The sequence below is a fragment of the Heterocephalus glaber genome, unplaced genomic scaffold (assembly GCF_053883595.1).
Source record: "Heterocephalus glaber isolate CG9 unplaced genomic scaffold, H.glaber_assembly_v1.0 deba00001479, whole genome shotgun sequence".
NCBI classification, from domain to species: Eukaryota; Metazoa; Chordata; class Mammalia; order Rodentia; family Bathyergidae; genus Heterocephalus; species Heterocephalus glaber.
The window spans coordinates 1,930,072-1,956,615 of NW_028258316.1; the positions used below are offsets into that span (position 1 = coordinate 1,930,072).

At 61.2% G+C, this 26,544-nt stretch overlaps 1 protein-coding gene across 1 annotated transcript; it reads right to left on the reverse strand.

Annotated features, from left to right (window-relative positions):
- Window positions 1–16,427: 16,427 nt before the first annotated feature.
- Mymk (myomaker, myoblast fusion factor) lies at window positions 16,428–23,768 on the reverse strand. The gene is made up of 5 exons (XM_004848971.3): window positions 23,607–23,768; window positions 20,420–20,534; window positions 19,804–19,952; window positions 17,606–17,722; window positions 16,428–17,436 (listed from the first exon to the last, which is right to left on the reverse strand). Exons 1-5 carry the CDS (start codon window positions 23,739–23,741, stop codon window positions 17,287–17,289), a joined length of 666 nt encoding a protein of 221 aa, XP_004849028.1. The 5' UTR covers window positions 23,742–23,768; the 3' UTR covers window positions 16,428–17,286.
- Window positions 23,769–26,544: the final 2,776 nt, after the last annotated feature.

A 26,544-nucleotide genomic window follows, 5' to 3' on the forward strand; every position in this document is an offset into this window, starting at 1 on the left:
TCCCTAGCAGCAGAGGCCATAAAACGTTGGAGGGGGCTAGATCTCCTAACAGTCGAAACAAAGCGGGTGTGTTTATCCCTAAAGAAGAACATCAACAGGTCTAAAGTAGTGCAGCACAAAAACTGGTTGATCCTGCTTCCAAGGTCCATGAAGAACTATCTGAGTCACGGATGTCCTGGGCAAATATCTGGAATTGCGGTCCTTGGTTACTGTCCTGGATATGGCCTTTGTTTGTTTTGTTTTTTGTTTTTTTTGGTACTGGGGATCAAACTCGGGACCTTGCACTTGCGAGGCAGGTGGCAGAACCACAGAGCTAAATCTCCGGCCCTACATGGCCTTTGTTAATGGTTCTCATAACCTTACTATTTAGATCTTACATACTCAAACTTTTGGTCAGCTTCCTTCTTGTTTGACATCTGTCAAACTACTGGTAATGACCAACTCAAGATCAGAACCTGCTTCCATGTCCACAGTTCATCAAGAAATCCTCGGAGGAAGAACTCAGCTTCCTTGAATTCATAGATCAGGCAGAGTAAGCGTTTCTTGGTCTCTGCATAAGTAGGGCCAATGCCCCTATTCAGCCAGAAGTAGTGATAGAAAAGGAAACGTCCTCTTTCAACTCCCCTCAAAGATTTTTGGGGACCAGGGCTCTCGGAGGGAATAGTACAGTTAGACAAAAATGGAGATAATGAGTCACTCCCTTTTCTCCATTTAATTCTAAACAGCATCCAACAGTTATTCCTGCTTCCACCGTCCTAAGAGAGGTAGAAAATAAGATAACAAAAGCTTAGGGGATCGCTGGTGTCCTAGGGAAGAGCACATGCGGTTGGGTTTCCTAGCCTGATCTTTTGGTCACCTTTACCCTACTTCAGCCTCATTACAGATGCATAAATATGCACCACATCTCGTAAATAGAATTAAGATCAGTGAATTCTGGGATAAGCATGCGTGCTGAGAGCCCCTGTAATGGCTCAGCACCCTGTCAGTCACTCCTGTCAGTCACACCTAGAGATTCATGGGAGGCACCTGGAGCAGAGCTGTCTGGCCCGTGTGAGGGCTTTTCTGCCACCCTGGCAGCTTTCTTGGTTTGTGTTTTACCTTTGTTGCCGCAGACTGGCCCTGAACACAACTTCCTTCAATAAACATAGCTCGCTGCTTACTATCGAGTGCATGCTTGATGGTTCTTTCCCTGTCATCCAGAGGAACCTGAACTATCATTGGCCCAGTCAACTGTAAGTAGGGGGCAGTGGGGGATCAAGTCTTGGGGGAGGCAGAGGAGCCCAGGGCAGGTGAGAGGAAGCCCTGAGGGCTGGACCCCCACCTGTGGCCCCTGGGGCTACGGACAAGCTCAGGCTGGCGAGGGTGGTGCATGCATTTCTGACCAGGGCCTGGGAAGGGAAGACATCCCCAGTTGCTTGCTCCATCTGGCCCAGGCCCTGACCGCAAGTGCCCAGGCGAGGGCAGGCCTGGGTGCACAGCCCAGCCAGGGAGGCCCTGCACCTGCAAGGAGAATATCATCTGTGCAAGTCAGCGCCCCATTTTGTAAACAGTGTGGTTTCCCTGCAGGGCCTTTACTGCCTGTCTCCTAGGGCTCCTCCCACACTCCCTGCTCCTGGGTTGCCAAGCAGCCAGAGACTTGAGGGTAGGAAAACCTGTGCTTCAGGTGGTTGGACACTGCAGAGGGTGGCAGATGGGCCTGGGGATGGAGCTGGGTGTCTCAGAGGGGCTTGCATGGGCCCAGCCGGACTGCTCCTCCAGGTGTCGGCAGGAGGCGCTAGGAGTGGGCCACCCCCTGGAGTGTGTGGGTACACACGTGTGTGTTGTGCGTGCATGTGCCCGTGTGGTGGCATGTGCCAGTGAAGCCAGGAGATAGGACACAGGTCCTGAATAGCTACCTTAAACTGAAAGTCGAGGCCTAAGTGAGTTAACATAGAAAAACGGACTCTCAGGGCCTGACAAAATGCAAGGGCCAAAATACAGACCCTTAAACAAATGAGGGAGACATTGGAGAAAGTAAAATACGAAGAGCGGTTTGCACACCAGACTTCAAAGGCCTCCCTTCCCCCCGGGAGCGTTCCTGGCTTCTGTCAGGTGCACTGGCCCCACAGCTGTAAAATCCCCTGAGCCTGAGCTTCACTGCTGCCTGGCAGTGGCCCTCACCGACCAGCGACCAGCGGGGAGCTCTTCTTTGATTCTTTCTAATTAACACGCGTTTGGCATTCCCCATCGCTTGCTGCTTTGTTGGTTTCAATCTTTGTTGCCCCAAAACAAGGACCTGAGAGCTAGAGGGATCTGGGTGCACCTGCACGTGGGAGTGCGCGTGCCTACATCTGTGTGTGTGGGGGTGGTGCATCTGCGCGTTCACCTGGTATCTATGTACATGCATGTGTTCATGTGCGTGCGTGAGCATTGTGTATGCTTCTACTGATATGTGCACGTGTCTGTGTGCATCTGCGGGGGCATGCAGGTTTGTGCACGTCTGCATGTGAATGTGGGTCCACCTGTGCGTCCTGTGTGTGCATGTGTACATGTATGTGTCCTTCTCTACACATGTCCATGTGTGCACTCGTGTTTGCGTGCATGTGTGTGTATGCCTGCCTGCATGTATATGCATGTGCATGTGTGTGTGTGTCCATGTCTCCACATGCGTCTATGTCTACACGCATTTCCATGTGTCCCTGAGTGTGGCCTGTGTTTGTCTGCTGAGGCTCCCCACGAGCTGGGTGTGCTGCGGGACTGGCCTGGGGTGGCTCCCTAGGCCAAGGCCTCCCCTGGGCACAGCACCTCCCCTGGGGACAGTGGCTGTGTGCCGTTGGGCCACAGTCTGGTGTGGCAGGTGGGGCCTGGGCCCAGTGGCACCTGTGCTGGCTCCCTCCTCATGCGTGCAGGATGAAGGGACTAGAGATGGCCACGGTGCATGTGTGCTCTCCCCTCTCAGGACAGCCAGGCTCTGTGCTGCCCAGCTGGAGAGGCCCAGTGGTCCGCTGGGAGGAGGGGAGGGGAGTCCTGGGGAGGGGAGGCAGGCCGGGGGAGACCAGTTGGTCATTCTCCTGCCTCAGCGCCTCCGCAGGGAGGACAGAGAGCATCCATCTCACCTGGACACAGGCCGGGACCCTCTCCCAGACCCCGGGGAGAACGGACAGGGAGCTGCATGATGGACGGGTGCGTGGAGGGGCGACCACCCTCCTTCACCAGATGCTGCAGGGAGGAAGCCCCCACTGGGAGCTGGCACTGCACACTGGCGACCTACACAGGTCCCCAGTGCTTCTGGGCTCTGCTCACCCTCGAGCACGGGGCATTAGTTGAGTCCAGCTTGGAGCCAGAGGAGGGAGCAAGAGAGAGGAAGGGGAGGCTGCCCTGGCCCCTGCTGCTCAGCTCTGGGTCCCTGCCAGGTGATCCAGGTTGAGTCCTTGCCACGTGACCGTCCCTCCGTGAGCCTCGGCCTTCCCGTCTGTAGCATGAGACTGGCCAGGCCTGGGGTGCCTGGGGCGGCTGAGAGGCAAGGCGGATGCCTGCCCTGCTAGCCTGGCTTCTGCCTCCTCCAGCTGCAGCCAACACCCTCTTCCGGGATGCCGCCAACTATTTGTGGCCACTAAGTAGCATAACAGCCGCTTTTCTTGCTGAAGTGTGATATTACACTTTTCCGGGTGGCTGGACACTTCCTGGCTTGCAGTGTGCTAAGTGACAATCTCTCTCTGTCCTGCCGTCCCCCCATGCCCTGTGTCCCTGCCTGTCCCCTTGCTTTGTTCTGGCCAGTGGCAGTGGTAGTGGGGTGAGGCTCAGACTGCTCCTGCCCCATGTTCAGACAGAGCCCAGGTGGAGTCCTGCAGCCGCAGGTGGCCTTGGGACACTTCCTCTGGGTTATTTTTGGCTCTTGAGCTGGCCCATGGACTCCTGGCCAAAAGCAATTATTGAATTTTCATCTTGTTTTGCTGGCGGTTTAGAGAATGTCAAAAATGTTCCCCAGGAGACCTGAGGGCACCCTGGGGTGGGGAGGCCGGGGGCTCGGGAGCCGGTTGTGGCCTGTTGGTCCTGGGAGTGGGTCAGGGCTGCAGGGAGATGGAGGGTCACCTGCTGAGGTTGCTGGCAGCTGCTGCTGGCCACTAGTCCCGCCTGCTGCCCTGCAGCCTGGGTACCTAGCACTGGTGCCCACCTTACCTCTGTCTTGACACAGCCGAGGAGGGAGTTGTTTCCCATTGGGCAGGAGAGGAAACTGAGGCTCGAAGATGTCTGTCATGTCCCAGGAAACAGTGAGGCCCCCAGCTCCAGTGTGGCTGTCACCTCACGCTGAGAAGGGCTGCACCTGCTCTGGGTGGACAGTGGGGCTGGGGAGGCTGCTGGACCCAGGCAGGACCTGCCCCAGGGTCTCTGTCCATGCTGGACACCCTAGACCCGAGGATCCCGTTGTGTCCTCTCAGATGCTGAATCACTGCTCCGAGCACCCTGCTCACCCTCATCGGGAGCTGCCAAAGACTGGAGCAGTGGATTCTGGGGTTGTGGGCTGCAGATGGTGGTGGCTGGTGGTGGCAGGAGGCTGCCCACAGGTCCTGTCCTCCCACTGGGACCCCAACAGTGAGCACCTGGTGCCTGGATCCCCCGACTGCAGGAAACCTGGATGAGATTGGATGGTCTCTGGATGGCAAGGATGCGGCAGTCCTGGCATGTGCACCCTGGCGTCTGGGTTCCAGCAGCTCTGGCTCGACCCAGTGGCAGCATCTGCAGCAGCCCAGCTGCACACCCACCCTGTCCTGGCAGGGAGTGGCGTGACTGGGGAGAAGCAGCCTGGGGATGCCAGGTGTGGGGACCCTTGCTCCTCTGCTGCTGCCTTGGATCCAAGGGGTCTTGGGGCACTCCCCCACCACCATATGCCTGTCATTCCTCAGAGGCCACGGCGTTGTGCTCAGCCCAGGATGAGCAGGGCAGGCGTGAGGGGCAGTTCTAGGGCTGGGTGGGTTCAGGGATCTTGGGGGCTGTGCTCACACTGGGAACGCTCCAGAGGGGCCTCCTTCCACCTGAGCCCCTCGGCTGTGTCCTCCCCTGCCCCGAGGGACTGGGCTGTCCGGATACAGCAGCCTCTACTCCCGGTCCAGCAGAGGATGGGGTACCTTCAGACCCCTACGCACCCTCGACATCCACCCCAAGGGGACTTTGTGTGTGGGGGGACTCTCAGGAGAGGGCTTTGGGCTTCGATCTCTGTGTGGAGCCGGGGTCCCCGCTGTGCCCCCCCGCCCAGCCTCCCAGGGTGCGGAGGGACGCACAGCTGCCTTCCCCTCTGGCTCCAGGCAGGGACCCACCTGTCGCGCTCACCACTGGCCATCCAGTGCAGCCTGGGCCTGTCCTCAGGGAGCTCTGTCCTGGGGGCACAGGAAACCACAGATCCACGGTGGATAAGAGAGACGTGGACACTGCTCAGAGTTGCGTGGGCCTCCAGGGGACCGTCACAGAGGGGTACAGTCACCCCAGCCCCTGGGGTGTTGTCCTGGGCAGGGGCGGCTGGCTGGGTGTGGGTGCCATGTGGGCAGCTGAGGGTGTCTCGTGGACCTGTGTCCACACGGCCTGGGTCTGGCTTCCGGATGGCCCTGTTGCTCGCCCTGGACACCACATGTATTTGTGATCTCAGGGGCGGAAGTGGAAGGAGCTCTCCTGCCCCTGCCACACATTTGAGAGGCGCCATCTGGGAAGAATGTTGAGCGTCTGTCTGGGTTTGGCCTGTCGTCCCCCGGCCCTGGGGACACCAAGGCCCACGCTGTCCTGAGTGTTCTCCTGCCGCCAGCTCCCAAGGGGAGGCCCCGGAGCTGGCAGATTCCCACAGCAGAAATGGCAGGGAGAAGTCCCGGCTCCTTTTGCAGATAAGAAGTGGGATTTGCTCCTGAGGCCTGGAGGGTGGACACCAGGTTTCCACTGTCCCCATGGGGACCGGCTGCCAGGCCTGGGTGCACCAGGTGGCCTTGAGCATCCCGGAGAGCAGGGTGGGCGGCTGCAGTGTTGTGCCAGGGCCTTTGTCATGAGCATCGAGGCCTCCTCTGTCCAGGCACAGGTGCTGTGCTGGGGTCTGGAGAGCTGGGGCTCAGGGTCTGTGGACTTCATGCTTGGTTTCCCGGCTTCCTCCCGGTTTGAGGCACCACCCTGGTTTCCTGTCTGTCTCTTCTCAAGCCCCCGTTCCTGGGCTCCTGTGGAATCCACAGTCACCGGCTGCCTTGTGCGGCCTGTGGAGGGTCCTTGCCAAGTAAGGAGGTGCGACTGAGCGTGCACACGTGCTCGTGTGCAATGTGTGTGCACTTCCACCGGTGCCACCCAAGGCCCCTTGCTCCTGTGGCCACTGAGCCCCAAGTTCTGCCTGGGGGCTCAGTGCTCGAAGGCCACCCTGGGGCGACCTAGGGCTCAGCTTGTCTGCTCCCTCCTCTCTCCCTTGGGGGCTCTTTTATCAGAAGAAAACCTGGATGTCCTGTGGGTCCCCTGCTACTGCTGGGACATGAGTCTTCTCTGCACTGCCCTTCCTAGCCCAGGCCCTCTCCTGCCTCTGTGTCTAACCGGAGCACTATCGGTCTGCACCGCGGGTGTCCTGAAGTGGCCTTGGGGTGGAGACACAGCTCTGGGCTGCTGTGACCTGGAAACCTCTCCCAGCTACACTTCAGCTGCATCCCAGGACCCTCAGATCTGGGTGGAGCCGGCCCCGCACGCCACTCTCCTGGTGCTGATACTTCCTAGATTCTTAGCTGCCGGGGTCCAGGGGCATTGTGGGTGTGGGCAGTGCTCGCTCTGGTAACTGAGACCACAGCTGAGGTTCCAGCATGTCCTGCAGCCCCTCTGTGCCTCATGCTTCCGGTTGCTGCACTGAGGTTTGGGCGACGCGGAGGAGATCTTGAGTGATTGGGACTCTCCTCCACAGCTGTGGAAGGTCCTGGGCTGCCTTCTCGCTGCTGGGGCCTCCTGCCCACCCCCCGACTCCCCGGCTGGCTGGCCTGAGATGCAGACCCCAAGACCTGGACTGGGCCCCTGGCCTCTGGAGGCCCAGCTGCAGCTGGCTTGGCTTTCCCCCCATCGGGAGCTGGAATCCCAGACTCCCGCCAGGCGGCTGGGGAGGAGGAGCAGCCAGGCCTCCGGGATGGGCTCCTGGGGCGGCTGGCGGATCGCAGGGCAGCAGCCCTCCCCCCCGGGCCCCTCTGTGGACTCCTGAGCCCCAGCGTGGCTCTGGCTGACCCGGGCCTGGAGAGCGCAGTTGTGAGGAGGTCAGCAGTGCTCCCTGGCTGGCACCTGGAGAAGACAGCACCGGGGGAGGCCGAGGGGCAGAGGCTGTGCGTGGTCCCTGTGCTCAGACATCCGTGGGGCAGAGTGGGGAAGGGCAGAGAGGGCCAGACTGGGGCCTGCTGCTGGGCTTGTCACTGTCCACTCGGCGCAGCTGGGGACCGGCAGCCCGGCACGAGGGACCGCAGACAGACACAGCTATGGGCCCTGGCGACATTTGTGGTCTTCTCTTTATCTGTATGTTTGGAATTTTCCACAATACTCAGGAAATTTTGAAAAAGTTGGGTGCAACCGAGAATCATTGCTGACCTCTGTGTTGCTTACAGAGTGAAACGAGTAAATACATACTAATACAAAATAGAACACCAGGGGGCGCTCCAGCTGCTGCACACCGAAGGTGTGGCCACTGTCAGATGGGCTGAGGAGCTGGAGGGACGACTGAGTCAGAGGGGCCAGGTCCTGGCTCTCTGGGGGCTCTGCCAGGTGGGGCGACATCTGCCCACGGGGGGCTGGCGCATGGCGGGGTCACACTGGGGTGCTGGCGAGGGGCTGTGGAGGAGCAGAGGTGAGATTTCAAAGGCAGGGAGCAGAGTGTCCACAGAGGTTCCCCAGGGAGAGGGAGCTGCACACACATGTGCAACACGTGCACACTCACACTCACACATTCAGGAGAAACCACCTGCCAAGGAGGCAGCACAGCACCCAGGAGCCTTCCCCTGGGAACGGGCTGAGGGTGAAGCCGGCTCAGCCTCGTCATGCAGGTGAGGGGCGGTGGCTTCCATGAGCTGCGTTCTTAGCTACAGACGAGCCCCAGCCCACATCGAGCTGCGTGCAGGGTCTGGGGACAGGCTCCATGGTCCCTCAATTCCCCACAGCAGCTCAGGAACAGGTCAGCGCAGGCTCAAGGCAGTTCCCCCCCACCTTGCAATGGTGCCCAGCCTTTGAGGGCCTTAGAGAGAAGGCCTCACCTTCCCCAGGTTTGGGGCGAGTGGTCCCCACTGCAGGACTGTGCAGTCTGGATGGGGCCCCAGACACACAATCTCCTGTCTTGGCCTCTGGAGCTGGGCCTGTGCCGGGGCTGGTGTCTGACCCTGTGCTGCAGGAGGACGGGGGGCAGGGCCCTGGGGATGCAGCTGTGCCCAGCTGTTCCCCAAGTGACACAGGGGAAGTGCTGCTGATATCATGGGTGTCAGGGTATTGGGGGCCCCTTGACCCTGGGGCAACTGGCCAGAGGCCAAGACCTTTTGGGTGGCAGTCTCAGGAGGGGTGTTGGCTTTCTAACCACCCCCAGGTCCTTGGGGGGCTCATGATGTGTCTGCAGCCCAGCTGGACTGGACGGCTTTACCCAGGCTTGCAGTCGCCCCAGGGTCGCAGCCCAGTGGACCTGCTGTCCCTCCTGGTGATGCCCTCCGGGCTTCTAGCAGAGAAGTCACTGCAGCCATTGGCCTCCTGGAGTGCAGAAGTGTTCTGGCCAGAACTCCTGCCCGGTTGCTCCAGTGGGCAGTGTCCTGAGCCCTGTCTCAGGCCTTAACAGGGGGCAGCCTTGAGAGCCATCAGGCGGCCAGGGCAGGTGTGGCTCCCCCTACTGCCGCTGCCTACTGCCGCTGGGCCTGGCTGCAGCTGCTGCAGGAAGAGGGGCTCTGCAGACCCTGACCCTCCTCCTCTGCCCACCCCATGCCCACTCTAGGGAACTGAGCTTCCAGGGCCTCTGTGTTGTCTGTCTCAGTCCCCATTGTGTCTCTGCTCTCTGGGGGCCTGGCACACAGGAGTGGCTCAGGAAGCAGTGGCAGGACTGAGATCACTGGCCATTGACCCGCTGGTTAGGATCACAGAGCTTGATGAGAGCCAGGCTGCCTGGATCCCAAGGTTTGAACCTGTAATTTACTGGTTTCAATGAGTTGGGTAATGGTGCGGTGCCTCAGTTTCCTCATCTGTAAAATAAGGGCAAAAGATTTCTGTTGCTGTCAATATGGCCAGGACGGAGGCACACACAGATACCACACACACACACTGTACACAGCCTCCAACTAGAAAGACCTAAACATTCAAGATAGAATGGAAAATATCCACCTTCTTAAGTGTCATCTTGAGCTGACTAGGAAGTGTGGGATTCTCAGGCTGAGAGTGATTGTGTGTGTGTGTGTGTGCGCGCGCGCGCGCGCGCGTGTCTGTGTCTGTGTGTCTGGTCTGCATTCACATTCCCTCAGTTACCTACACCATTAAGGAAGGTGTTATTGTGTCTAGATGTTCCCCTAAAGCCTCGTGTGGTCATGGGTGCGAAGTTTCAAGGTGGCTGGATTAGGGTGGGGTGGGTGAATGTGGATTAAGAGTGTGATGCTCAGATTGTGGGAGTGGATAATGGAAGCTCAGTCCTGGGTATGGGTGGCACCTATCAATAGGCGAACAGCCTGGATGGGATATAAAGGGAGAGAGAGGAGGAGACCTTAGCCTGCTTCTGCTGCTGCTGCTGCTCGGTGCTTCCTGCTGTGGCTTGGCCTGTCTCCTCTTCGACGCCCTTCTGCCCGGCCACCCTGCTCTGGAGCCAGCTGACGATGGACTGAAACCTCTACACACTGTGAGCTGAAATAAATTTTTCTTCCTCTAACTTGTGAGTGTCGGGTATTTTGTCTCAGTGATAAGAAAAGTAACTAAGATAGAAAGGGTTTCAGTTTGAAGGACTCTTGGACTAAAAGTGACCCCTTATTTGGCAGAAGCAAATGCAGCTAATTTCCCAGGAATCTGCCTTTCCCTCTGCCCTGGGGAAATTTCTGGCAAACACTGCAGCCAGTGATGGGCTCTGTGTGGAAACTTGCCGAACACACTGGTAACAGGCACCAGAAGCGACATCAGCGGGAATCCTAGGTGGCTGAGCCAGGGCAGCCCCACATTCAGATACCAGGGATATCAGAGCCAGGGATACAATGAGTATATTTTATACAGGGAATGAGCGAGGCTCGAATACACCAGTAAGTGACAAATATTCTTGAGAAAGAACCAAAATCCTCCTAGAAATTAAAAAATGACACTTGAAATGGAACAAGAAAAAGGATAGTTTAACAACAGCACAGGCACGATTGAAGAGGGGATTGGTGACCTGAAGGAGAAGGCAAAGGAAGTTAGGAAAGGAGGAGCCCGGGATGACAAAGACCCGGAAACAGGGAAGCCTTGGAGGATGGAGGGCCAAGGGCGCAGATGCTGGGTGGATGCCCAGAAAATGAAGAGAAAGTGGTGTGATGCTTAGAGGATCATGCTGAAACTGACTCAGATCGGATGAAAGATAGTGACCACTTACTTAAGAAGCCCACTGAGTCCCAGACAAGACAGAGAAGAAAGATTTTATCTGTTGTCACAGCAGAATAACAGTGCAGAACCCTGGAGACCAAAAGAGCCAGAGAAGAGCTAAGCCCACCCCCCCTATTTCTTTCTCTTTTTTTTTGCAGTGCTGGGGATGGAACCCCAGGGCCTTGTGAATACTAGGGAAGCGCTCACCACTGAGCCACACATCCAGCCAGGGAGCAGACTTCTCCAGAGCAACAACAACGGCAGCTGGGAAACAAGGAGCAATAAGCAACCTTCTGGAACCCACACCTGCTCAAGTTTTAAAGGACAAAGGTGGAAGGAAAGGTTCTGAGAGGTTCAAGGGAACTAGAGCAAAAATGTCAGTGAAGAATGGCCTTAAAAATAGGACAGGGTACCTGGGACTCAAAGGACCACAGGTGCAAGTCTGTGGATTCCAGAGTGGGTTCCAGCAGCATGTGCTTTCCAGCTCAACAGGGGAGCGGAAGTAGAAAGCCATGGCCCCAGGGAAGGCAGGAAAGGAGTCGCACACAGGTTGGGGGGGGGGGGAGATGGTAGGAAGTGAAGCACACAGGTGACAGCGGTGAGCGATGAAGCCGCCAGCACCAGTGTGCTAAATGAAAAGACAGTGCTAAAAGATAGGCCAGATAAAAGGAAGAAGATGCAGTTAGAAGCTGTTTATCAGAAACATCTAAAGATAAGGCAGAAAGTAAATGTTTGTGCAAATACTAAGCCAAAGACAATTGCAAAGACCATAGTCATGTCAGAAAAATAGACTTTAGCTAAGAAGAACCTCCCCCATTCCCTCACACCCTAAGCCAAAATTAGTATGAAAAAGTAGCAAATTTCTAGCAGAACAGGTGAGGAGCAAGCTCTGTGAACTTGGGTTGGGCAAAGGTTTCGTAGCTGTGACACCTGAAGGGTGGGGTTCCAGGTCCCTGCAGCCCGAGCCTGCTCAGAAGTCCCTGACACCATGAGCCAAAACAAATCTTTCCTTCTTGAAGCCATTTGTCTCGGGTGCTTTGTCCAGGCAGCGGAAAGCTGAGCCTTCCACCGTGCCACGGAATGGCAGGACAGGGCACCAGGGAGGCGGGTGGATTGGGGACGGATGGAGAAACCCGGTGGTGGTGGGGGGACTAGGAAACTCTGAACCCGGGCACAGCGCTATGGGGCTGACCCCTGATCCTCACTTTTCCAATTGGGGGACAGCTGGGTGGCAGCGGTCATGTCGAGGAGATGGTCCCAGTGAGTCGCCCAGGGGTGGGTGTCCGTCACGGGTGATGTCAGTCTGAAGGGCCGGTGAGGAGGAGCAGGTGCTCAAGGGCACAGCCTGCTGGCCCTTGGGACCTCTGTGGCTGCCTTCCGAGCTGACACCGAGATTCTGCCATTCCACAGTTTCTGGACCCAGGCGGTACTGGAGCCCAGAGGACTCGGTCCCCTCCGCCTCCTCTGCTGCCAGCCTCGGACAGCGCGGGGTTGGTGGTCTCAGGCTGCAGCTCCCAGAGCCCCAGCTGGCAGTGACACTTCTCAGCTGCACGCTGAGCGGCTGCCGTGGTGGTGGGGAGCTGCCCAAATGGCTTCCAGATGTGGCTGCGGCCACCCGATAGCCTGGCTCCAGCTGGGACTCTGGGCCAGCAGCTCCGGGCAGCCAGGCTGTCAGGAAAACAAACGCCAGCAGAGGCCAAGGAGGCCCAGGTTCTCTGCAGGAGGGGAGGGAGGTTGGGCGGGAGCCCTGGGCAGGCGTAGCCCTGTGCCGGCCTCTTGTCCTCCTCTGCAGGCCCCACCTGGCCCTGAACTTAGGGGGCTCGTGGCTGCCTGCAGGCCACTCCCTGCCAAAGGGCTCCCCACTGGTTGCCGAGCCTCTGTCCCTCCATCCTCTACAGTCCCTGTGGCGGGGGGTAGGGGCGTTTCTGGCCCCTGGTCCTCTGCTGGCCTTGCTGGCCCAGTACCCAGGGAGCCGTGGTCAGCAGAGGCCCCTGCAGTGCAGAGTGGGGGCTCTTTCCCTACATTGTCCTGTGGGGTGGCCCAGGAGCACTGGACAGCCCTGGGGTGGGCACGCCACAGCTGCTCCCTGCCCACTCTTGGGGACAGTCAGCAGGGGCCAGAGGGGCCTCTGGTCACGAGCTCCTCTTCGTTGGGTGTGGACCTGTCTGGGAGATGGGGGTGGATGAGCCCATCCACCCCACCCCACACCCCTGTGCCTGCCACCTGTGGCTGAGTGGTCTTACTGCAGGGTTGCCCAGGTCCCCTGGTTTGCTGGACACAGGGGAGCGCATGACCCGGGAAGCAGGGTGGTTGTGACTCGTATGCTTTGCCAAACCAGTCGGCCACCCAAGAGCTTTCCTGACCAGTTGCCCAGCACCCCTCCCTGCTGGGCAGGGTCCCCAGGCTGAGGGCCCAGGCCAAGGGCTGCTGTGTGGACACACCTCTCAGGGCCATCATGGGCTCAGCAAGGCGGCAGGAATAGGGGGCAGCTAGGACGCAATGGGGCCCCCACAAAGTCCTGTCTCAGGCCATGGCTCCAGCCTCTTTCCTCTGCCCTTGAAGGCCCCTCCCTGGGCTCCAGGCCACTCCTGCCCCTTCTTCCTGGTGGCAGAACCCCACCTAATACCCTCAGACCCTTGAACCTGGCCTGCTAGTAGGTCTCTCCCTGCACTCCCTCCTCCTGCCTGGAGCTGCCAAACAGTGCCCGCTGGTGATGCTTTCTCTTCCTCCCTGTCGAGGGGCTGGCTGGGAACATGGTTGCCCCTGGAGGCTGTGGGTGTGAGGTGCTGTTTAATCCAGGCCCTCAGGGCGGAGGCCTGTGTGTCCTGCCTTTCAGGTCAGGTTGGAGCCATGACCTTGGGCGTGGAGGGTACCTGCCCTTCCCCTTGCAAGGTTGCAGTTTACAGCCCGCCTGCTGCTCTGTTCCCAGGTCCTTGAGAGGGCAGGAGGGGACCTTCCTGTTGTACCCTTGGCCTCAGGTGACTGTGGGCCCCAGACAGGCAGGAGCCAGGGCCCCTGGAGACCGATGGCAGTGACAGAGGCCAGGTGGTGGCTGCCCGTTCTCCACTGGGGGCCTGGTGGTTTGCTTGCTGCCCTGGAAAACGTGCAGGAAGTCAGGGCAATTAAGGATGCAGGGAACTGTGGCACCGTCCTGGGCACAGCTGCAGGTGCCAGGATGCCAGTTCTGGTCCACCTTGCTGGGCTTGCTTCAGTCTCAACCCTGCCTTTTCTAGGATGCCTGGTGGCTCCCTCCGCAGCCCTCGGTGCCACTCTTGGGCACCAGGTGTGAAGCACTTACTGTCTCCTTGGTGGTGCAGATGTTGGTGGGGGCACCTGCTATGCCAAGGAGCCTCTAAAACCCCAGATCTCCCATTCCTCACCCTTGACTGAAGATCATGAAAGTAGAAATGCTCGCCATTTAAAATGCTGCTTAAGAATACAGTGCTAAGGTACAAAACCATCTCATTTAGTCTTGACAACAGTCACATGAGGTGGGCACATTACAGACAGGGAAACAGGCCGGGTGGACACGTGGTGGGGCTTGCTGGGTGGGAGAGGGGAAACTGGAACCCAGGCCTTGCAGTTCCAAGCCTTTTCCCTGGCCCACATTGAACCTCATCTTGCCTTCCATGTGTTTTATCTGCAATTTTAATATCCTGACGATTCCATTCATTTGGGGACCCGGAGGGCCACCATGGGGCTAGGCTGCTGTTCCATTGGAAGGGGAGGAAGAGGAGTACAGATGGCGGAGAGGGTCCAGTGACCCAGCCTGCGGTGTGGGAAGGCGGCAGCTGTTGGGGCCACAGGCCCTCTGCTGCTGCCACCAGGGCACGGGCAGACACAGACACCCATGCCCGCCCTCCCTCCCGCAGCTGCCACCTCCTGCGGCCCCTCCCCTTCCCGGGTCCTCCCTGGCCAGGGCCCTAAGGCCGGCCGGCGAGACCAAGCTGCATTCCTTCCGCGGCGCCCAGTGCGCTGCCCTAACTACAATCCCAGCTCTGCACAGAGCGGGACAGGGCAGGATGGGCTGCTAGGAAGTCAGCGGGGAGCCTCTTTTTAAAGGCTTTTTAGAAGGGGCAATAAAAGTTTTGGGTTTCAGATGTCTTCCTGGAGAGGAGAATAACAGAGACAGGAAGTTTCAAGAGCCGACTCGACAAAGGCCACAGCATGGCGTGCAGACTGGCTTCAGACAAGAAGCCCTCGGCGTGTGCTCTGGGGCCGTCCTGGCCTGGGCCCAGCCAGCCTCGGTGCCCTGCCAGCCTCTTGCCAGCCGGGGAGTGGGGAGAGCACTATAATAGACTGTTTTGTCTACATTATTGTAAATGTTTGCAATGCTCTCCGTGTGTGTGTGGCCCCTGAGCCAGCCCCGGGGTGTGTACCAGGAGGGGTGCCGGGTGGGCTGGCACTGGCACATGTGACATGGGAGGTGGGACACAGGGCTTGGAAGCCATGCCAGGCCCAGGAAGGCAGTGGGGAGTCTGTGCCCACCGCTCTCCCCACGTAGAAGGGGCCCAGCCGGGAGGAAGGCCGCACCCTCCAGCCAGGGGCATCCCTGCTGCAAGGCCACCGCTCCTGTCTCCTGGCTTAATCCAGGTCCCCCAAACCATCTGTGCAGGGCACTCCCTTCCCCCCATGTCTCAAACGTGCCACCCAGTGCCCAGTACTGAGTCGTGGGGCTTGTGGGCAGGGCTGCCGACCCCTGGGGACACTCGATCATTTGCTGAACACACAGCAGTTCATTTTTCTGTGTAAGTGTGTCTCCTACACATACGTCCCGAATATCACACAAGACACACTCCACCATCGGATCGTCCACGGTGCATTTGAAACTCGGGTGTCACCTGGCTTTATCTCAGCCCTGCCTGCACACGTGGCATTTAGACACAGTTAAAATCGGCCACCCTGGAGGCCTCAGCTGCTCTCTGGCACCAGCTGCGTCTCCCAGAATTGGTCACCCGACGGCTCCGAGTGTTGCCACCATCAGGCAAGCTCTGTCCCACAGCACTGTGCTGGGACTTCTGGGGCACACAAGCACCTGAAGTTTCTGACCCAGGGCTCAACAACACGGGGGCTCAGGTGCGTGAGCCTGGGGTCCTCTCCTGCTAGTCTCGAGGCCTGGCCCTTGTGAGTGTTGAGGGAGTTGGGGATCCCTCCCTTCCTGCCCTTCTGTCCCAAACCGGCCCCTCCTGGCCCTCAGTGTGAGGCCACCAAGGAGGACACAGCTGGAAAGCGGCTCTTAAATCCTGGGCACTGTCACCTGCTCAGTGCCCCACCCTAGCCGTGGGGACAAGCCCAGCCCGGGGCTGAGAGCTGGGCCACTTCTCCTAATCGTCCATGACTTACAGACTTGGCGGAGCTCCCAGGTGGCTCCATAAATCAGGCCGTTGCTATGGAGGGCCACACCGAGGGGCTGGGGTCCAGGGTGCCCCGTCTGTGTGCAGGATGTGCATGTCTGTCTGTGCACATGTGTCCTTGTGCCGGCGTGGTGCGTGCATGGCAGCCAAGGAGGCCCAGCAGTTGGTAGGGCCCTTTGTCTCTGTCCCGGACCCCATGGTGGATCACACGGGGTGAGAGGCAGGTCCCTTCCTCCAGCCCCAGGCTGTGGTCCCTTGGCCTGGGAGTGAGGCGCTAACCGCCCTGGCCCAGGTGAGGGCTGAGAAGGCGAGAGCCCTACCCTTGGGCACCAGCCAGTGCGAGGGGCTCCGGCAGGGCCAGAGGGCTGAGGCTGGCAGAGACCGTGCCTGCCATCAAGGCCAGGACAGGGCCAGCTGGGAAGAGCCAGGGCTCTGATGATCAGGGAGGCAGCAGATGGGGCCAGTGAGGCTTGAGTGGGGTCGGGAAAGGACGCAGATGCCCAGATGTGGCAGTGCCCCCCCCCCCGCCCAGCCCCCCTGGGGACCGCAGGAGGTGACTTTAGGACAGATCAGCCGCCACCCCTCTGGCTCCTTGGTGGCCGTCTGGAAACCCAAACAGGCCCCAGACAGGTGTAGGTAACTTCCTGCCAGCGGATGAACAGAGTCACTGGGAAGTGGGTGGGCGGGGCTCTGAGGTGATGTCTGGGACCTCGGCCACCGCCTCCCCAGCCCCAGCTGCCACAGATGGGGCTCCCCCCACCCCATGGCTGAGCCAGATGCCTCCCAGCCTATGCAGAGCTTCAGCTCCCGGGCGCCGCCCCAGCCATGGCCATGCCGGGGAGGACACAGGGTCCCAGGGTGGCAGGAGGGCATGGAGGACCCTGCAGGGGAGCCGGGGGCCCGCCTGTCCACTGTGGGCATGGGCGCTTGTCGTGGTCAGCAGGAGGGTGGCTTGTTTAAGGATGGGACTTGAACAGTGCTGACAGGCAGAAGGTGGTGGGGAGCTGCTCCCGATGGTTGCTGAAGCCAGCTGGGGGCACGGGGTGCCAGCCTGGGGCAGGGAGAGAGCCGGCCCTCTTGGGAACCACCAGAGCTTAGGGAAGGGGACAGAAGCGGTGACGACAGACTTCAGGAGAGAACAGCTGAGCCTGCTGGGCACACGCCCTCGGGATGCTGAAGATCCCCTGGGGTGGGGCCCTGGGCCGGGCCCGGGCCGGAGGGCAGATGCACCCCGGGTCTTGGTCGCAGAGGAGGAAGTAGGAAAGCCGTGCCTGCAGTGGACCCGGGGGATACCGGGCCGGTCCCTGGGGTCCTCTGGGGGTGTGAAAGAGACCGCTGTTCCCAGACATGCTGGGCGGGAGGGCACAGGGGACGGAGCGGGTGGGGAAGAGCAGGCTGGGCGCCCTCAGACACAGGCGCAGCACAGGGTGGAGAGGTCCAGCTTGGCTGGGGCCCCCGCGTCACCTGCCTTCTTGTTGATCTTGGGCAGCAGCAGGACGAAGGCCATGGCCAGGGCGCAGTGGTAGAAGCTGTGGACGTAGGTGTAATCCCACTCCTGCAGGGAACAGGGCCCAGGTCTGCTCACGCCCCCTTAGCCTGCGTGTCCCCTGGCTGTGGTGGCCTTTCTGCCACCAGACACCACTCACTGAATCTGCACTCCACCCTCCTCCCTTGGTGTCCCCCCGGCCCGCACTGTGCATGCGGCCTCTCCACGCCCACTGTACCTGGAAAAAGAAGCGCAGCATGAGGGCCAGCGCCCCGAAGCAGAGGCCAGGACCAACCTGCTGGGCATAGACACTCCTGTCGGGGTACAGGCCTCTCTTCTCTTTCATCTTCCGCAGCTGTGGGCACAGGGCCGATGGCCACACTTTTCAGGCCTGCAGGGGCACTGCCCTCCTGAGCCCTCTGGCTATGGGGACCTCATATGGCCACCCCTCACCCGGCCACCCCCGCCACATGCCTGAGCAGGGTGGCCAGCGGAGGACCCGGGCAGGGCAGGAGCAGTGGCCGGGCTGGAGACCTCTGGGCTATTGTGCCCAGGACCCTGCTCCCCTCCATGGGACCTTGAGCAGACTCAGCACCGGGGACCTGCCAGCCCCGGGCCGGGGTGGTGGCTGTGGGACTCTAGTGAACGCCCAGCCACCTGCACAGCATGAGGTGTGCTCCACTCTGGGGCCCTGGCACTGGGGGCAGTGGCGCCCAACCCAGACTGTGGCAGGGGTGGAGCTTGGGCGGATGGGGACCACAGACAAGACAGGGTAACCCCGGGCCCCCAGAGCTGCACATCCAGCACGAGGTGTAAGTGCAGGGCGTGGGGCAGCATCGCAGGGCACACACCACCATGGGAGGGGTGCACGGGATAGCGTTTGGTCCGGCAGATTCTGCTGCCATGAGTCCTGATGTAACGCCCGGTTTCCAGTGCCCTGGAACTCACCATCATGGACAGGTGTCCCTGGGGACTGGCCCCAGGCTGGCGGAGTGGGCATGGGCCTGAGCTGAAGCCTAGCCGGGGTGACTGCCCTCCGCTAGCTAGCCCTGTGATGGCAGCACCAAGGCCCAAGGGGGGGGACCCAGCCTGGCCCTGGACGCCCCATCCCTTAGCTCTGTTTCTTTCCTTTTCTTTGAGACAGCTCTCACTGTGTAGCCCAGGCTGGCCTCAAACTTATGGTGATCCTCCTGCTTCAGCCTCCAGAATGCTGGGATTACAGGAGTATGCCACCATGCCCAGTTCCAGCTCTCTCTGTTTCTGCTCCCCAAGTATGCTTTGAGCTTGGGAGAAAAACCCATCCACGTTCCAGGAAGCAACCGCCCTCAAAAGCTCAAGATAAATGGTGTACTCCGTCTGGAAAGCACAGTCTGAGCCCAGACACGGGGGATGGCGGCCAGCATCGCCTGTTCCTGGGGACAGCACTGGCCTTGGGCCTTGGGAGCCTCCTGGCATCCAGTAAGGACAGGGAGTGAATTCTGTCCTGGCTAATTAGAGCCTAGTCGGGTTCAGAGGTTCAGAGGCGGCCAAGAGCCTCGAGGAACAGACCTCGGGTGGACCAGACAGGCGTTCTGAGGGGGCATCTGTGTTCATGAGTCCCAGAGCGCTCATTAGGGGGACCTCAAGCCACCCCTAGGCAGCTGGGCTCAGAGTCAGACCGGGGCATGGTGCTCCTCGACCTGCAGCTGAGAGAGGGACTCCTGTCTCTTGCCAGAGTCAAGCCCACCCATAGCTGCCCTGCTGGGGCTTTGAATTTGGTCCCTGACCGCCCGGTGCCTCACTTTCTCCCTTACCCAAGTGGCAAAATAAACCCTGTGCCCGACGGCTTGGAGAGGAGCGGACACCTCCTCCCCTGGGGACCCCCCCACCATCTGGGGCCCCCGCAGCCTGTCCCGCATTGAGGCCCTGGTCTGGAGCCAGCTGGCCTCCCGGACCTGCGCTTTTCTCCTGGCCCCTGGAGTGGGTCCTGGGAGGCTGCCACACTGTCCCACCTTCACTGTGGCTGCCTGAGCGGGTCCCAGCCTTGCAGCAGGAAGTGGGCCCGAGGGTGACAGGCTGGGCTGTGGGCGCTGCCCCCGGGTCCTCGGGGTCCTCAGGGCTGGAGCCCGACTCGGGAGGTGTCTGCCGCGTCCCACACCCTCCTTCCGAGCTGGAGCCTCGCCCCGGCTCACTGTCCCCGGGAAGCCCCCCACGTTCTCCCCAGCTGCTCTGCTAATGAGCTCCAGGCCCGTCCTCCATGTTTCCTCTGCACTGCGAGCCCACCCGGGGTGCAGGTCTTGCCGGGGTCGGCCCCGCTTCACTCAGCTCTGCTGACTGAGGTCGGGGACCTGACAGCGTGGGCCTGGGCACCCGGTCGTCATCGCTACCAGCTTCTGCCTGGCTCCCGTGAGGCGGGGAGGGAGAGGAGGTCCCGGGGAGGGGAGGGGCCGCACGCACCCACTTGGCTGCGATGATGAGGGTGGCAGTACCGATGGGGCCCGAGTACACGCCGTAGCCCTGGCGGTCGTGGTAGGTCCGCACCGCGATGGTCAGCACGCCCAGCATCACCAGGGTGGACCTCTGGGGCTCGTCGAAGTCAGCCAGCGCTGGGGCAGGGGGGACCCTGAGCGGTGAGTGCCCCTCGCCCTCCTGGCTGAGCCCAGACTTAGGTGGCCACGAAGGGCCATCCTGTGGCCCCATAAGGTCTGGAGAGCTCTGCATTCCACCCCACTTGATCAGATTGACGGACTGACTGTGGTACTGGCGGTTGAACCCGGGGCCTTCACCCTGAGCTACATCCTCACTACTTTTTATTTTGAGACAGGGTTGGACTTGAACTTTTGATCCTCCTGGCCCAGCCTCCCCGAGTACTGGGATTACAGGTGCCCCCCCCCCCCCCCGGTGTCTCAGTCTGTGTTAGAGGAAAGGCAGGATGCTGCTTCCTGGGGAGAGCACCCTGTCTTCATGAAAGACCCCTGTGGGAGTGAATTGGGGTGCCCAGGTCCCACAGGGCCCGTGAGGAGCCCACATGGAGACCGCAGTGCTGGGGCCAGGGCTGGGCGCGGCCACTCACCCATGAGGGACACCCACATGCTCAGCGCTGTGCCGTAGATGGTGAAGTACTCCAGGATGTCCTGGTGCAGGAAGCAGAGCATGGACAAGCCAGGCCCAGAGCATGCGTGGTGGAGCTGCGGGGAAACCGAGGCCATCAGCTCCCGTTTGATCAAAGTGCCCCAGCGCCCACCCCAGGGTGCTGTGCAGGGGCGATGCAGAGGCAGGGAGCTCAGACCTGGGGTGCTAAGGGCCCGGCCGGTGTCTCACTGGCAGGGACCTGACCTGGCTGAGGTGGGGTGGTCACCAGAGCTGGAGAGGTGGGGACAAAGCCTGACCCGTACCCACCTTCCGTGACCTCTTCTCCTCTCCCCTCCCCTGCCCTACCCTCTCTCCCTTCCCTCTTCTTTGCAGCCCTGGTGACTGAACCCAGGACCTCCATACTGAGCTACATTTTCAGCCCTTTTCTAATTTCATTTTGAGACAGGGTCTCACTGAATCATTAAATTGCTGAGCTTGGCTGGAACTTGTAGTCTTCCTGCCTCAGCCTCCCAGGTGCTGGGATCACAGGTGTGCACCGCTATGCCAGGCCAGGCCTTCTCGAGGGGCCACCAGACCCTCGTGACCCGCAGAAGCCCTGGTCTACAGCGTTCTCAGGCTGGAGGGGGCGCTGGTCGCTGGGGGCCTTGCTGAGGAAGCCCTGAGCCCTGCATCTCAGAGCTGCTGGCCCTGGGGGTCGAGATGAGTTTCTCAACGAACTCCCAGGGCCGCTGCAGCCACACCTGCTGGTCTCCCCACCTTCTTGCAGCTGTCTCCCCGACACCGACCGAATGGCAATTCCTAAAGCGAAGTGTCTCTCTGGAGTGTTCTTCCAACCAGGGAAGTGATTCCTTCCAGGAAACAGCTCTCCTTCTGCACACGCATCTCCTCATTGAAGGACTATTCAATTCCACGAGACAACTGTTTTGACAAGTTCGGCTGGGGAGCAGCACAAGGGCTCTTGGTGAGCCGGGCTGGGGGTGCTTGGGGGGAGCAGGAACCCCGAGGGGCCCGAGAGCCCAGCAAGTCAGGTTAGGCTAGGAGCCGCTGATGGCGGATGCCGGCGGCCTGGGCTTCAGAGGCGGCCGGGAAGGGGCAGGGGGCTCCTGGCGAGCTGCACTGAACTTTGGTGCTGCGCTCTTTGAAGAGTGATAATGGCAAAGAAGAGGGTCGAGGCGGGTGGCGTGGTGCAGGACAGGCCTGGTCAGCGGGGGCGGAGAGCTCCAGCTGGGGCCTGATCCAGGGGCTCGGGGGTGTGTGGACTCCTCCTGCCGGGAGCCAGCTCTGTGGGCAGCAGAGGCGACCTGCACAGCACCACCTGGCAAAGGGGGTGAGGGGGACAGGGACCCCCAGAATCCAGCATCCCCACGCTGACACAGTAGCCGCCCAGCCTGGCCAGGGCTCTGCGGGGTGGGTAGGAGCTCAGATCTGTGCTCAGACCCAGTGGATCCTTGCTGTGGGGGCTGAGTCAGGAGGCTGAACCAGCAGGACGAGGACAGACGGTCTGTGGGGCGTGGCGTCTCCCGGGAGCCACTTCAAGGCGGAATTCTGGGAGGCGCAGGCTGTGGCTCTGAGGCCGAAGGACATTTGTCACCGGAGGCAGCTGCCCCTGCCACTCTGGGTGGGGCTGGAGGGCGGTGGCCTCTGAGGCCAGCCAGGGAGGCAGCTGTGAGGCGGCCGAGGGGAGGACGCCCAGCTGGTCCCTGGGGTGAGCTGGGGGACCTGGGTCTGGGGACGAGACCTTGCTCTGCCCCTGGCCTGGGCTCTGAGCTTGGCTTTTGCTCTGCCCAGCAGACTGCCTGGTGCGGGCCAGGCCGGGTCCCTCCAGGGGCTCAGAGCTGTGATGCCAGCGACGATGACGCCCGCCCTCAGCCGCCTGGGCCTCAGTCTCTTCATCGGCCCTGGGAATGGGGTGCCAGGCCTGTGGCTGCTGTCGCCTAGCCCAGGAGGATGCAGAGTCCCAGGGCCCCCGGCTCCTTGGGGCCTGCTCTGTCCCAGGTCACTGTTACCACAGCCGTGTGCTGCTGGGGGTGCTGGACCTGGTCCACCCGGGACGCAGGGGTCATAGGGACAGTGTGCAGACCGTGTGCTCACGGGGCCGCTCCAGCCAGAGCCACCGGGTGCTCACGCATGCATGGCCCAGCCACGTGGGCGGGAGGTCTCCACAGGTCCCCCGCCACACGAGGAGGATGGGGCCCCACTCCCCGGGCCCTGTCCCACGGGGCTGGCTGTTTGGGAGGGGGCTCTTGTGGGAGCCCAGTGGGGGCACCTTGGGGGAGGCCTGGGGACTCAGCGGCCTGAGGACATGTGGACGCTAGGACAGAGACAACAAAGGTAGAGATGGTGGAGGCTTCGAGGTGGGTGCTGGGAGTCATGCAGGATGGACAGGCGGCAGGCTGGATGGGGATGTTAGGTAGATTTAGATCAGAGCGATGGACCGCATGTGGATGGCAGATCATGTGGCCGAGAGATACATAAGTCACAGGTCGGTGGATAGATAGCAGCAAGCTAGAGACGGACAGATAGGGCCAGAGGGACGTGAGGGGGTGGGGCTCAGGAAGGCCAAGGGGGGCAGGAAAAGATGACTTCTGTGGGGATACGGGAGAGAGGGAGAGAGGGAGAGAGGGAGAGAGAGGGAGAGAGGAGGAGAAGGAGAGAGACCCACAGGGAAGAGGAGAGATAAGGCCCCAGGGGCGAGGACTCCCAGAAAGGTGGCGGGTGCCAGGTGCTCCACTTTATAAAAGAAGCAAAAACCAGCCTATGACAGTTACCTGGAAAGTGAGCAGGGCAACAGAGGGAGCAGAGCTCCAGGGAGCCAGACATAAATAGCAAGAGAAAGACGTGCGGGGAGGCAGGGCCTGCACACACTGCCCGCGGCCCACACTCCCCCAGCCAGGCCCGGCTCCCCAGCGGGGGCCAGGGCAGGAGGGGGTGGGGTGGGAGGCTGGGGAAGGGGCGGACACGGGCCTCCCTGGGCTCGGTCTCATGCACAGGAAAGCGCAGATGGGGAAACTGAGGCCAGAGAGGGGGCGGGACTCTGGCAACCCTCCCTCCGCCTCTCCAGACCCCACCCTGGATGCTTTCTTTCACTTCCCGAAGTCCCCTCTCCTCCCTCAGCACAGACCGGCCGGGAGACACCCCTGCCTCTGCCCCTGCAGCCCCAGACTCACGGCCAGGAAGAACATGGTGAAGAGGTAGACCATGGCCTCCATGTGGAAGCGGCGCCTGGCAGCCACGCTGATGGTGGGCAGGAGGGCCAGGCTGCTGAGGGTGGGCAGGAGCAGCTTGGCCATGAGCGTCCCCATGGGTGCAGGACGGCTGGCTGGGAGAAGGCTGGCTCTGACCGAGGCTGTGCAGCTGTGGGCGCCCACACCCAGGCTGAAGAGCAGACGAGGCAGGTGTTGAGCGGCCCCCGGCGGCCCGACAGCTGACAGCCATGTGATCAGCCCTGGCCTTGCCAGCCTCTCACGGTGGAGCAGAGGGGCGGCCACCTTGGGGAAGCCCCCGTGTGTGCAGCCTGACCTCTGGCCACCCTCCATGGGCCCCTCCCCAGGGCCAGCAGACCCCTGGGCGTGGGTGCTGGGTGACACCAACTCTGCCGACGGGACCCTTGCCCCTGTGCCCGTGTGCGGCCACAGCTCAGCCAGGCTGCCCTCTCTGCTTTCCTCCGTCCTCTCCCCACATCACCCCTCACTGGCTCCAACAGTCACCTTCTCTGTGCCCCGAGGCTTGGGGGGGCCTGTTGGGCAGGGCCCCCCTCGCCCTGCAGCCAGGGACTGATATGCGTGTGGCCAGCTGGACCCAGGATCGACGAGTTGGACTGCGGTCAGCGAAACGTCCGACTTCCTTTGCATTTTGCCTCTGTGGCATGGTTTGCACAGGACAAGTGCACAGGTGCTAAGATGTGGCCTGGTTTGTCCGACAGGTGTACACATGTGTACCCCACAACACTCCTTCCCAGCACCCCTTCCCGGGGAGCCCCCAGCAGAATCAGCTGCTGCTACGCCCAGGTCTGACTTTGTTCTGGAACTCTCATCATCGTCGTGGGGCCCTGAAGTGTGTGGGTCCATGACATCGCTGCCCCGGGCCCGTCCTTCTGGTTGAGGACGGCCACGTCCCACACCCTCCTCCTCCTCCTGGGAACTGGAATGAGAGCTGTCCGGCCCCAGGCTGCCCATGTCGCCCTGCTCTGGGGCCCAGATGAGCCACCTGTCCTTCTGCCTGCAAGCCCCCGTCCCATGACTTTCCAGAAACCTCTTTCTAGCCTGCAGGTGGCTGTGGCTCATACCTGCTGTTTGCCACAGAACACCTGGCTTGAGATGCCTGGTCGCATCACACTGCTTAAGCCCCTTTCAGGTACCTGCAGCCCTCGGAGGAAGTGCATGTGTCCTCGGAGACTTCCTGGCTGGCCATCCCGGACCCCTGGCTCCCACACCCCTGCCCTGGGCCTCCCCATTCCCAGTGCTACATCTTCCCGCCTCTCCTGCATGGGGAGGCCTTGCTCATGTGCAGCCAGGCCAGGGTCTGTGGGTCTGTGGGTCTGTGACTGACAGCACCCCCATCCCAAGACGAGTGTCCCCACGCACCGTGACTTTCCCATCCACCTGTGGCTGGACACTGGACAGCAGGGTCCAGGGCCGGGGCTCGGGCTGCTGGCCCCCTGCCCTAGCCCCTTGTGCCCAAGACCCTCATGTTGCGGGTCTCCAACAAACACTGCTGAATGACTATTAAAAGAATGAATGAAAGTCTACAGAGGTGGGCGGGGCGGGGCTGGCCTCACGGACGGGAAAACCAGTCCCTGCTGTGTGCTGGGAGGGAGGCGAGGCTCCTTGTGTCCGAGGCCCTGACTGCCCTCCGTGCTCCGCTTGCCCCAGCCCCTGGCCCTCACCCCCAGGAGCGGGCGAAGGTGGAGAGGAAACTGCAGGCCATGCCAGGTGCGGGGAGCCCTCTCCCCAGCAGGAGAACATTCCGCCGCGGCTCTTGTGCATGGGGCATGTGCTTTGCAGCTGTGAGCTCCAGGCCCGGGCTGTCAGCTTGGGGGCGGAGCAGGGGCAGCACTGCTGAACATGTGTTGCTGGGCTTACGGGGGGGGGGCCTAGAGGGAAGGTCCTGAGGGTGAGACAGGTGCCGGCCTGGGGCAGCCGGGAGCCCCTTCTTGGGGCTTGGCAGCGACTGCTCTTCGGGGGACACAGTGGAGGCGGGGGTGGCTCCTCGTGGCTCCTGTCCCAGCCTGGCGGCCTGAACACTGACCAGCTGGCCCCAGAGCAGGCGCCAGCTCTGTGCAGGACTGGAATGACCCTCACGTCTCCTGGCCTGGGGCAGAGTGGACTGGGGAAGGCAGCTGCTTTGGGGGCGTCACTGCCCCCGGAGACGCGGGAGAGGCCCAGGACCGGTACCACCAGGTCCCCCCCTCCTGGCAGCCCCCTGTCTAATCCAGGCTCCAGCCCAATGGTCCCTCCAGACCCCGGGCTCTGCCGGGCAGATACGGCCCCTCGGCCCTTCCTGACCCCTGCCCTGTCTGGTTCTGCCCTCCCCAAGTCCGCATGGCTCTGCCCGCATGGGTCTTGAAAACCCCTCATGCACACAGATGCTGTCCAGGGCCAGCCCTGCACCAAGGCCGCCGCCTCCCCTGTCCATGGGCAGCAGCGGGTGCCAACCTCTCCTCCGCCACACAGGTGAGGAGACTGAGGCCCAGAGAGGGCGGGGATCCCAGGCCACCCAGTCACACCTGACTCCTGCGCCGCATCCAGTGTTTCCCTCCCTCTCCTGTCAGCTGGGGAGGCCAGAGCACCTCACTCGCTTCCTACCCCTTGTCCCTGGCCGTGGGCCCTTAGGACGGCTTGGCCTCTATTTCCAGCCCCGGGAGTAGGGCAGGACGGACAGCTTCCTCTCTCTGCCCAGCAGGTGGCGCTGGCCCCAGGGGCCCCTGCAGGCTGGCACCCCCGGCCCATGGCACTGGGTCACTGAGCCCACGCCCCAGCTCTCATGTGGGGTCCCCGTACCTGGGGCAGGGCAGGCTCTGGTTATCCGGACTCCTTCCTTAGAGGCCCCTGACTCGTGTCTGTGCATGCAGCTCAACCCAGTTCTCGAGAGCAATCAGATGCCTTC